Source organism: Wyeomyia smithii, chromosome 3 (assembly GCF_029784165.1).
Source record: "Wyeomyia smithii strain HCP4-BCI-WySm-NY-G18 chromosome 3, ASM2978416v1, whole genome shotgun sequence".
NCBI classification, from domain to species: Eukaryota; Metazoa; Arthropoda; class Insecta; order Diptera; family Culicidae; genus Wyeomyia; species Wyeomyia smithii.
Window position 1 is genome coordinate 187,716,465 of NC_073696.1, and position 12,603 is coordinate 187,729,067.

General features: G+C 39.0%; 3 protein-coding genes across 4 annotated transcripts in view; 1 reads left to right on the forward strand and 2 right to left on the reverse strand.

The window, feature by feature from the left end:
• LOC129732769 (uncharacterized) lies at positions 1-4,750 on the reverse strand. Its single transcript, XM_055693984.1, has 7 exons — positions 4,387-4,750; positions 4,140-4,295; positions 3,747-4,075; positions 3,465-3,588; positions 849-2,735; positions 461-590; positions 1-372 (listed from the first exon to the last, which is right to left on the reverse strand). Exons 1-7 carry the CDS (start codon positions 4,539-4,541, stop codon positions 346-348), a joined length of 2,808 nt encoding a protein of 935 aa, XP_055549959.1. The 5' UTR covers positions 4,542-4,750; the 3' UTR covers positions 1-345.
• Positions 4,751-8,408: 3,658 nt separating this feature from the next.
• LOC129732773 (uncharacterized) lies at positions 8,409-9,796 on the forward strand. Of its 2 annotated transcripts, XM_055694000.1 has the most exons (4): positions 8,409-8,426; positions 8,527-8,767; positions 8,823-9,165; positions 9,225-9,796. In XM_055694000.1, exons 2-4 carry the CDS (start codon positions 8,578-8,580, stop codon positions 9,331-9,333), a joined length of 642 nt encoding a protein of 213 aa, XP_055549975.1. In that variant the 5' UTR covers positions 8,409-8,426; positions 8,527-8,577; the 3' UTR covers positions 9,334-9,796. The 2 variants fall into 2 exon arrangements, with proteins under 2 accessions (XP_055549975.1, XP_055549973.1); XM_055693998.1 differs by lacking the exon at positions 8,409-8,426 and having other exon boundaries at positions 8,449-8,767.
• Positions 9,249-12,603, reverse strand: part of LOC129732765 (dynein axonemal heavy chain 6) — a 38,976-nt gene continuing 35,621 nt past the window's right edge. Inside the window, exons 15-16 of the mRNA XM_055693968.1 lie at positions 10,038-12,507; positions 9,249-9,720 (exon numbers count right to left, since the gene is read on the reverse strand). Of these exons, the coding sequence (XP_055549943.1) occupies positions 9,376-9,720; positions 10,038-12,507 (2,815 nt within the window). The 3' untranslated portion in view covers positions 9,249-9,375. The remainder of the gene's footprint in view (positions 9,721-10,037; positions 12,508-12,603) is intronic.

The following is a 12,603-nucleotide window of genomic DNA, read 5'->3' on the forward strand; positions in this document are numbered from 1 at the left end:
TTTATGTTGGTTCTTTTAAACGTTTATTCCAACTAACTATTTATCAGATATTAATAGTATTTAATGCGTCGTTACGCCAGCAAAGGCAATGCTGGTAGAATCAAATCAATTATCTGCGGCAAAATCATATTTGAAAATAAACGGTTAACGACCCCCACGAATGCCAAATGCTTCGCTCATTCAAAATATATTCGACAGGTTGACGCATTTCCCTCGCCAGGAACAATTCAGAGTAACTCAATTTGCGTACGCTGCTACCGTCACCTTTTATGCCGCAGATTATTGCCGATCAGCATCAGTAGTACACCAGTCTCGCAGGTGTAATCGTGTGTATATTGATGAAATTCAATAATATGCCCTGCGGGGATTATTCTGTACCGAAAAAGAGAACGAAGAAAATAGTATTGAACGTGAATGGCTGTAAAAGTGCACACAAAATTTTCAATTCAACCCAACGCACCAGTGGATTTGGTCGAAATCGGTATGCAAGCATCATACGCTTACGATATGCATCGTACTCGTTATCGTCTACCTCTGGATTGTCTGTCGGTGTAACACCCAACCCTTGGTTATTATCACGCTGCGATGCTCTGTAAGGGAGAATAAAATACTATCGTACTGTTTTGTTGCGGTACAGAACAACACTGTGGGGACAAAGCAAGCCAAAGCATTTGTGTTTGCCACACAATTTAATTATTTTTTCATGTGTAGGACAATACTAATATGAAATACTTGAACTTGTTTTCTGTTTTATTTATACTTATAAATATAACATTGAAGCTTACTCTCTTTGGCTTACTGTCGCACAAAAATCGTCATACTGCTAAAAAGTATATGTGAAAAATTACTTGTTAATCGGATCAACGATACCACTGCCATCAGCTCCTAGCCCTTGACCTTCCTTCCAGCCTAATTTTTGCAGCATTTGGAATCCCACGTTATCTTCCTTGAGCTTGTACTCTTTGTAATCACTTAAATTGGGCTGCCGATTGTTCTTTTGTGCGTCGTATTTTTCCATGAATTTGCGCAACTCTTCAGGCGGCAAAAAATCACCAATATGATGCTTTCCTTCCGACTTCTTCGTGAGCTCGTTAGCCCAAAGTTGTGTGGCTTCCATTTCTTGCGAACGAAGTTTATGCTCCCAGGTCCCTCCAGTCGTGTCCTCGTCCGAATCGTACTCATACTTGAACTTTCCACTTGCAGCCAAACGGTCAATTTCTTGCCGTTTCCGCAGCATGTCCTGGTAGAGCAAATTAATTTTGTAATGATCTTCCGCCTTCCGCCAGTCTTCTTCCGAGAGATTGGTTGTACCGAAATTCTGACGAACGTAAGCTAACAAAGCCGGGTCACTGCGACCCAAAGTGCTCAATTTAGCTGGTTGATAATGTGATGACGAAGGACCAGATGCTTGTGAGGGTGTAGCACAATTAGGCGTTGAGTTTGAAACGGCTTGTATAGCAACCTGATCACCCCAGCGGCTTTTGCGACGTTTAGCATTTGACTCATTGTCGTTTACGGTGGAACCTGCCTGATTTGGCTCATCGAATGTTTCTGGCTTAGTTTTATTTCCTGCGAACTCCGAATCCGTTGAGCTATATTCTCCACGAGAATTAGTTGAAACTATTTTCGCTTGTTCTAGTTTTATTTTTTTATAATCTTCGAAAGTTGGTTGGCCGTCAGAAAGCTTTCGAAATTTACACATGAAGCTTTCATATTCATCCCGCATCAAAAACGACTCCAAACTCGCAGAACCAGAACGCTCATACAATTTTGTTATCTCGTTTATCCATAATAGAACAGCATTCATTTTGTCTGCATTTAGAATATGATCCTGTTCGGTATCTAATTGTTCGCTACCGCCGTTACTCATCAATTGATTGCTAGCGAATCGTTCATGTAACTGAATCTTACTAGACATATCCTCGTACAATAAACGAATTCTAAAATGCTCCTCTGCTTGCTTCCAACTTTCAGGACTAACATCCACAGTACCGAAACATTGAAAAACAAATTGCAACAAACCTGGATTTAATCGAGAGTTTGGATGCTGCTGAGGTGGAACGCTACCATAAGAGCTAGAAGGTAGTTCAGAATTGGCTGTAGTGCTGTTATGCGACCCATCCGCTGATCCTTTATCATCCCCTGCAAAATCTGGGCCATCCGCACTTTCCATCTGATCACCCCAGCGTGATTTTTTTCTATGTTTCTGTCGAGCAATTTTTCCACCACCACCACTTGAATTACCCGCCTTTTCACTATGCGAGTCCTGTTTACCCTCTGAGGACTCACCAAAATCATCATCCGTATCGGTTGACGTATCTTCTCGCACGTTACCAGCGTTCATAGTTTTCCGTTTCAAGTTTTTCAAATTACGTTTACGAGCTTCTCGTACAAATTCCGTGTCGGAATCGGTTTCTGTCGTAGATTTATCATCATAAAAATGCTTCTCGTCACCATAGTAATTAGGCTGCATTTGAATCGGCTCATCATTTGCCGCTTGCTCTTCTAGAACTAGAGCTTGAGCGTCATCGTCAATGTTGGTGTCGTCCAGAACGTCCTCTGGATCATACTTGGAGTCATCTGTCGGGGCAGTTACGGCAGCTGACGGTTCCGTACAACGGAATGGTTGCGGTGGTGGTGGTAAAGCGTGCTCAATTCCAGCAGTCTTGAATAACCTTGCTACAATCATATGTCGATAATTTCTGTAAGCCTCTGACTGTCTGTCAAACAAGAACCTAAACAATGAGAAGAAGGCAGAATAAAGCATGAAAGTAAAAATAAAAGCCCTTCAGCTATAGACGCGCAGATTGTAACAGATAGTTTTTAAACACGCTGACCATACGACTTCAATGCGACCGCCTCGTTCTATTGTATTCGGTGGAAAATTAACGGTGGTATTCCCTGCAGAGCAAATATTCTCATTTCCTACAAACTAAAAAAAAAATTTGAACTAAATAAAAATAAGGGGGCAATATCCTGCCGACGCAATTAACAACAAAGAATGTTTAATTATGCAATTTTGAATGCTATTCATGCAATACATTAAAATAGATAGCAGTAAAAACAGAACTCCAAGAAGTGTTTCCATAAGTATCGAATGATCTAAAAGGTTACGTCAGCCCAGAGTTTCAAAATGCCCTCATGCTTGTATTTATTCAGCACTATCGATCAGTACACTAATAGAAAGTGTTTGTTGTCTTTACAAAATTTTGCACTTCAAAAATTTTGGAAAAGCCGATCCCTGAGCAAATTGGTAGTCCTATCTTACCGCAAAACAAATGCCAACCGAATTAAAACAATTGAACCAGTCGTCGCAATTGACTTAAGCCGTTTCTATGGTCCTTCGGAGATGAAGCACCAGTAACGTCACCGGTACATATTCTGCTGTCTTCCATATGTGCTCGCAGTGTATGTTGGTAGTATATGTAGGGATGTAGAAGTACATAATATATATAAAAAATTACCAAAGCGATGGATGCAATTCATTTTTACGTGAACTTAATTTTTCTTCATAAACATCACCGATATCGGCAACCAATTCTACTAACTCTTCAACTGTCGTTGGTAATTTATCATTCTCTGAAAATACTATACAAAAATTATAACTAAAAGAACATAGACCAATGCCATATTAGCAACGGTGATAGAACGAAATGACCGAATGAAACAGAGAGTTTCTAGTGAAACACAAAAAAAAAATCCATTCCGTCACGATTCTATCACAACCAAGATTGTTGCCTACTAACCTTTACAATTGGCGCCCACTTCAGGAACCTGTTCTAATGTTGGCTGTTGTATTTGAACCTGTGGCTGTAGAGAACTCATATCTCGTGGCATTTCTTGTGCTTCTTCAGTTCGTACGGGTGCCTCAGTTACGATTTCAGGGATAGGGGGTGGCAGCGGGGCAGGTTGCAATAGTGCCATCATTGGCGGAGGATGCGACATGTTGTAGTAAGAAGCATATACTAATTCCGCAGGAACAGTTGGCATTGTGGGTGGAGCAGGTGGTGCAGGTGGTGGAGGTGGTGGAAGAATTGGAATTTGCACTGGTTCTTCAGTTTTCATCTTTTTCTCGCTGAAAACATATGCAAGAGGTTATAAATGCATTGATATGATTCAGCAAAATACTCTTTGAATACCTATTGGAAGGCTCATCCTCTGCCGCTCGTTTATTTTGATCCTCGTTAGTTTTAGCAAACTTTTCACTTAACTTTTTAAAGTTCTCCAAGAACGATCCATCATTGTTAAATGGAATTTTCAATGCATTCGACTTATCCGTCTCATTCTCATCAACACTAGAGCATATATGGAAGTTCCAAGGTTATTACATAAGGTTCAATAAAGTTACAGACTTGCTATTTAATAATTATTCATGTTTTTGTTTACCTTGCATTATTTTTACTGGCCTCAGCAACTATCTGCTTAGCCATTTGCAGTGTACGTTGTTTTTCCAAAATTTGTTGCCTTTTCTGTGCGATGAGCTGTTCTTGTTGAGACATCTGCGCTATCCGATCCGTTCGGGTAAAGTTGACGCGAGGCATTTTGCTAAGAGTAGCTTTCAAGCGTATTAACACAAATGGTGCCTACTTGTAAAACACTTATTCGCAAGCGGTATTCTACAAGTTTACTAATTACTGTATCACTTTTTTTGGCAAAATTTGTACCACCCATAAAACGAAGTTTTAAAAAATCTATTGACGTCGTCGAGACACAAATAGTGATGTCCGATTACTTCTCGATTAATCGAGTTAATCGATTATTTGCGAAAATATTCGATTAATTTTTAATCGATTAACCGACTTTTCGATTATTGAATAATCGAATAGTTGACCCCGATTATTGTTCGATGATAGTTCAACTTTGTCCAAAAATGGGGAAATTGGTGATGCCAGCGGTGAAGAAAACACAAGAGATTTCGAAACCTCTGTTCTCACTTATTTTATATTATCCATTTAGTTGAAAATTGTAGTTGTCGACTGGCGACAATTGAATTTACCCGCATGCCGCACATTATACCTTACGTCGCAAATAGTGCGCTGTATAGCACATCTGATGTGCTATACAGCGCATTACTTCCCACGTAAGGATATTTAAAGTCGCGATTTCGATTTAGTGCTGCGACGTTAATATTTCATTCAAAATTATAAAAATGCGCGCACGAACGAAAACTAAACTTCTTTTTTTGCGTGTTCACAAACAAAACTCTTGGCGTCACAACTACGAAGTTAAAAAAGATTTTAAGGGCTATTCGCACTTACGCGAACTCACATAAGCCATTGTTAAAATATGTGTGAGTGCCAGAGCTAAAATATTTCCTTCCCTCTTTTTCGAATGCAAGAACCAAACGAATTCGCGTTGACGGTGTTGCTGATATTTTGTTTGTTTTTGCATGCGAAAATGAAATAAAATATTTTTGCTTTTTTCATCACGCAGATGTACAACAGGAAGCAGGTCAGGCTAACAAAGTATGCCAATTACCTCTGGCAGATTTTGAGAGCTGAACACTGAACACATCTAAAACGATTTCTTGAATTGGTGAGTAAGACGAAAAATGCTGCTTTTCTTTGTATGAACATATGTCACATTTAATATAATTTTAGTTAATATGATGCAAAAAATTACTAGGCAGTGTAGAGTAAAGACTGTGCTATAAAGAGATACGCAAAGAGAAAAGCAGTAAATATGGCAACCTTTGCTAATATTTTATTTTAAACAATTCTGGCAACCACATTTATTTTCGCATACGCACTAGAAAGTGTAATGAAATTTCGAAACTTTGTAAGGATATATTACTGAGTTTCAGTGCTTGTTCATACAATTATAATGATTTCCAATGCATCACTCATAACATGAGCATGACGAACACATTTTTCGTTGAAACCATAATTGCACGTGATTCACAGAATTTAAACTGATCGCAACACACATTCTGTACGAAAAGTAACACGCATGAGTTTGTTTACTTTGCACACTTGGAGCCTCGATTTGACGGTTCACTTGGAGTTTTCGACCTCACTCTTTGCGTATCTGTTCATAACACCGTCTGTAGTGTAGAGAGGAGCAACCTGAACCAGTCAACATCGAACCAAGTAATGACCTGTGGGCTGCCCACGGTACTCTTGCTAGAGAAACATCAAGATACAAAAACATCAACCAAATGATTGGGTTACCCGGGGAGTTACGGCAGTATTTGCATGGCGATTTGGCACCAAGAAATTCTGACCCAATTATTGTATGGAACCGAATTCAAGGACAGATTTTAACGCTTTATAAAATACCGATGAAATGCCAGTTCTAGGAACATCCGTGCCTTCAGAAGTCTATTCAGCAGAGCCGGTCAAACGATTACAAAGCTGCTAAATCGGCTCCCAAGACCCCAACTAGAAATGTTCCTAATCTAACAGTCGATAGGAGAGGATGCATGGTTCTACTGACGGCACCTACTCACGTCACAGGGTGTCTAGGGACATTCATTGTCATTCGAATGTTTAGCATTTTTGAAATAAATGTTTCTTTTCTCGCTTTTCAAACGTTAACAAGTAAATTTATATGGTGGTTCCTATTTATTGATTGGTTTGCCTAATGTTTAGGATATAGGATTCGAACACTTAAATCTAGTGTAAAGTTTTTCGTACAGCAAAATCACTTGCAAACGAATGCACAATTGCAAAACTGAAGAATTAAATGAATCGGAAAAATACTTTCTCGAAGATTCATAGAGAATTAAGCTCATTGAAATAATAAATATATTAAATAATGTGATTTCAAACCGAATAGCCAAAAAGTGTCTTGAAGAAAGTTTTAATATGTTTTAAAATTGTACAATATTTTTTGCTGCAATTTGCTGAATTTGCAGTAGAGATTCGATCATAGGCTTGTTCGATGAATCAACTTCGTACATCGAAATCAAGAGGTAGGCCACGGAATATTTCTAGAGCTGCCAGATTTGTCAGTAAAATCTAGAGATCAAGTTTATTGGTAACTGACTGTTGGGCAGCACTAACATTTTATTTTTGAACGTGGGGCTCACGCAATCAAATAATCGATTATCTCGATTAATCGAATATCTCGTGTCAGCTAATCGAGTCCGAGTAGCGGGAGCGAGCAAAATAATCGATTAACAATTAATCGATTAGTTGAAAAAATCGGACATCACTAGACACAAATCATGCACGAGGGGCGAGCCAACAAGAAATTCGGGCGAAATGTCATATTATACACTGTTTAAAATAGGCAGCAAATTTCATACCATGGGTCATTTGTATTCTACGTAAAACAAAACCAACTAAACTCACAGTGCAATGGCATCGCGCCATGTTTCAAGGGCGAACGTATGTGTAAACGAGATAGCATATCACCGCCACTTTTTATACACCTCTATCTGACAGCTGACAGCGGGCACAAATGAGTTTGGGCCCAGGACATGAGTTCATTGTCATTCACTGTTACTCGGTATAGAGATGCCAATGGCTCGAAAAAAAAAACCAAGACTTGACGTTTGTTTTCAGTACAATGTGCACTCTCAATGAAAGTGTTAGCCTTTTAAATAAAATTTGGATGCTGTGATGAATTTATGATTGATAGACACAATTTTGACGGCAGCATTCCCCTGGTTATACCATTAATAGCGAAAATGATTTCAATTGACATCGAGAGAAACAATGTTATATTGTCGCTGCAGCACTACTCTGCAATTCGCTGGTGAGTCCAGCGACGCGAAGACTATTAGCGATGTCATTATTCTACAACCATGGTACGTCACTCATGTTGTGTTGCCTTGGTTATGGAAGAGGTGCTTCTCAAAAATGCTGCAGATATTTAATTTGTCTTCAATGTTTTGAGAGTATGATAAACTTCACGCACAGTACAATGCAGTTTAAATGTTCTATTTGTAAATCCACAATTAAAGGAATAAGCACAGACAGACGTCCAAGCAAGAACAGAATTGATCAAATCTGTGTAAATTTTCAAAGAAAATTGCGTTATAAATCACTTCTATACTAGTGCCGCCTGGTGACCTTATCGCTACAACACATTTTTTTCGCTGGTGTATGAGTCTGGCGTCACTGGTAGCGCTATTTGGTTACGGATTGATACTTCAAAAATCTTTACACAAGTTTGGAACTCAGCTTGGACGTCTGTCTGCGAAATAAGTTTATCGAACAATAAGGGAACATCGTATATTACATAACGTGATCAGGGGGTGTCCTGTGAAGTGTTACACCGCCTGAGGCCAAAGTGCAAAGTTGCGTTATGTAGAGGTGGGGGTATTGAAAATTGTGGAATTCCGTGTTACGTAATATTTAAAGGTTCCCTTTATTTTGACGTTTACGTTTATCTGCGATTTCATTTCAAGTTCTTTATGCAGCTTTTTTTTTCAGTGTGCACCCTGTGGAAGTAACAGAAACTTCAACATATAGTCGAAAGTTTGTAATCTGGCAGCTCTGCTCCCCTTGTTGTATATTATTCGTTACATTTCTGATGGCGGTTAATTATTGTCAACGAATAATTTAATGTGATTTTTAGCTTTGTTGGGGTTTTTTGCTATTTACTGATCAACTATTTGTATAAAGAACGATGGATTCGAAAGTTTCGTATCATCACATTGATTTAAATGCTTCGGGGTCAGAAGAATTAAAGTTGGAACAGCATAAGTTACACAAATCGGAGCTAATTTTAAAATTACTGAAACAACCTGATGTTCCACTTTCTGTCGAGAACAGAGCTTTACTTAGTATTTATCAGTGTGAAGGATCTCTACCAATGGGTAATTCATTATTACTAAATAAAATATATAATCACCGATTAATGTATTTTCACAGGATTGGATAACATACGAAACGTAGATCTAAATTATCACGACAGGGTAAACCTAAATCGACTTATAGAAACGAAAATTCTTGAATTCACACAACCGGTGGTAGAAAAGTTTCTTAAACTTACGGAGAATAATCTTAACACCCTTGGGAATGCTGCATACCAAGACTATCAGGAAGTGCTAGAGTTGGATGCCGAAAAAAGATTACTAACTGAAAAATTACTGAAACTTAAAAACCGCAAAATACATTTCATGAATCTTTGCGCTGAAATGCGGACTGGTCCCTATCAAAGAAATAATGTGGAGACAAAAAATGTCGAAAGTAAAGCTTTGCAAATAAAAGCTGAGTACGTAATCTATACAATAAGATTCTTAGCATAAGCTCATTGATGTATTTTTGTTTTAGGACAATTCAACGAGTTATGGTCCATGAAATAGTTACTAGCACTGCACACGCAGAAAAAGCTGTGAAAGAAGTGGAAGCTAATATTGATACTTTGCTAGGTTTAAAGTAACATAGGCAATGTACATTTTCTTTTTATTTGAAAAAATGCACATTAGTCAGTGATAAGCGTCACTAGAGCTGTTCCTCGCAGAATCCAATAATCTGAAGATTTCTTCGTTTCCAAAAGAATCGATAGAACAAAGTTGGTAGAGTGCCCAGTTGTGGATAGCACTCCAGCTCGTACACTCGTCTTGTATAACGGCGCTTCATATCGGTTTCTAACATCCAGCAGCACACATGGCTTCAACCAAACTACTGGAAGCCGGGATACAAGTTCTCCTAGACGCGCGTCACACAAACCTCCCTCTTTCAGATCCCAGCGGCCAGCTTCCACGAATAATCCGTGCACCAATATCCCATGATCCGGTACCTTGAGATCCTCGAAAAATGAATTACTCTGTGAAAAAGAAGATGTGTTAGATTGTGGTGTATGTATTTAATACTAAGTAAGTAAATATATTTAAATGATTACAGGTTGTTGTCGGTATTTCATCACGATTTTTTATGATAATAAGTACGAGCAGTTTCTAACACAGTCTTCCTTATAGAAGACTAGTGTTGGTTTGATTTGAAATGATCTGTATCTGGATCGGTTCAATACAAATTTAAATTTGATAATCTTCAAATTTGCGCTGCTTTCGCAACATTCATACTTATTAGTATATTTTTGCGGTGAAAAACATTTGCTTACAGTAATAGCAATCAAATACTCACTTTTTGTCCTCTAGTCCTCCGCTCGTAGACAACCTGCTGATTCAGAGTACAACCCATGATTTCAAAATCGAACCGCAAGGTGTCAATGGGTATGTCGTTTTGTCGCGAATAGGTTTGCAGTGTACCAGTTAAGAAGGATTGAGGAAAGAAAAGCCCGCAAATCCAAGATGAAATCGGCAAGCCATCATCAATCCACGATTGCACATAGTCAATCCGTTGTTGCAGATCAAACATCCAACTTCCTAATGACTTTGTAGACAAAAACCCTTTGTTATGCCACAATTGTGGAACTTGATTGTTAGTGAAAGCGCGATATATTGTCTCCAAACTTTCCGACATAACAACGAAGCCTTGAATGGCTTTCTCCAAATCGTTCAAATTATTATGAATCACTTGCAACAGTCTATCGAAACGTTCTATTTCCTGCAATAATACAGTTGTCAAAGAAGGAATGCGGTTCTTGCTGTCGCGTTTCATCAAATCCGGATACGGATTGTCACTGTTTATATTCCGAGCGACTGCTGATCTAATGCTTTGAATTTTATCCAGACACAGTTTGTCCATTGCTGCCAAAGCTGTTTCACCCAAAGCTTCGCCACCACTGAGACTATCCAATAACGTATTCACAAAGAACATAGTTTCGTTTCTATTAAAGATTATATTGGCATTTTCATGCATTCCAAACATTTCTGGTGGGTCGTGTATCGATAGAGCGTTAGCATATGCTTTGTACTCGTCCAATTTTCGACCTTTTGGGCAATGATATAATCCACTATCGCTATACTGATAATCTTCGGATAGTATTCTGTCGGATGAAAATATTTTCAAAATCGATCTTAGACATCGTTGATCCCAGCTATCCGTTACCCTTCCGCCGTAGGTGATTTCCCCATTAATGTACTCTAAAGCATCCCACGGGATGGGAGCCTTCATTTCTCGCTCACAATAGATATCAAGAGTTCGCAATGCACATTCGCGGTCGCTTTCATTGAACTCGTAAGTTATATTCCAACCGAGTGGGCCGAATTTTCTTCGCTCTAAAATTATTCCGTGAAACATACAGAGTCCAAAAACCATGCTTCTCCATTGCTGCCCTAGCACATGCATTTCGAATTCACTCCTATCTAACTCGTCTAACGAACGAACTAAATTAGCACGCAAACCTTTCGGTGGTTCATTTGTAACTTTGACTGAGTTTTGAAGCACACTAGTGGGAAATGTCTTTACAGGCATCGAAGACAAATACAAACGAAATCCATCGTGGACTGTCTGCAAACCCATAGCAATGTTGGTGACTATTTTCTCCATAGACTCCATCCACGAAGTAGCAAGATGACAATTTTGAAGAAACACCCAATGGCCATGTTTTGCTCCATTTTCAATTAAAGTTTCTGCAGCGGGACCCTGGCCCTGGCCTAAAGAAATTGAGAACAGTTTCTCAGCAAATTCTTTCTCTTGTGCAAATTTGATCAAGGCAGTCATTGGATCGGATCCGGGAGATAGCACAAAAACAAGAGGAGTTGTAGGCGAAATGTCTTCGTACAGTGAAGGTAAACTGGTATTTTTCGGCGGCTCTGTATATTGGTTGCCTAACTTGAACCGAATTAGTTCGGTGATTGCGATAACAAGGCTTTCGTCTTTCAACGCAGCAATAAGCATCAATTTCTCCGCACCAGTAAGTAACGCGTTCCAATCTTTAGTTGAAGCTGCTGGCTTTGGTTTCGGGGACACGTTTTCTTTGAAATCTTGGATGCCAATTTCTATTGACTCGTGCAAGCAGTTCGATAATCCAGAGAAGTGTTTGAAATTTTCTTCAAGATATCTACAGCTAAACCATTGATTTTCTGACACAAAATTGGGTTTTTCTGCAACAGAAAAATTTTGATTGGGAGACCCTCTCAAAATAAAATGTAGCTGCTGGTCTGTGAACTCGTTATCCTCTTTGCTTATTGCGGCGGTCAATAAAAATCCATAAATCGTTTTATGTTTCTCCAGCAAACCGCGACTAATATTCGCGAAGACAGTAAATGTAATATCATTGAGTAGGTTTGTCAATCGATCCGAAAGCTCCATTTTCACATGGGGTCTTGCGATTACAGAGCAGTACACCTGTGAAAAATATCGCAGGCTAAACTGATACATTGGGTCAATTTCAGCCAGAGATGACACGACAAAGTACAGTACGGCTCCCCGTGACGCTAGGATGCGGTATTTTTCTCGAGTTGCGGCGATAGTTTTCTCGGTTTTTTCCGTCTCAACGAGTCGATCGGCTATGACGGCCGAGGTTTCCTTCGACTCGTTCAGGGCATCCACTAGTTCTTCGTCATCTAGGATGTTTCCTTTTGAACTGTACAGCAGTCTCAATACTTTATCTTCCAAGAGCAGCAGTTGCTGCTTGTCGGCATTAATTCTAACGATGAGATCGCTGCGCTGTTTCTCCATTTCCGGGAGTTCAATTTTAATAATATCACTGAAATTATAAGAGAATGGTTACTATGGGGTTTTAACTAATTTTCTGAGGTTGTGTCAGGTATATTCATTCACAAAAAGTTAATAATAAATATAA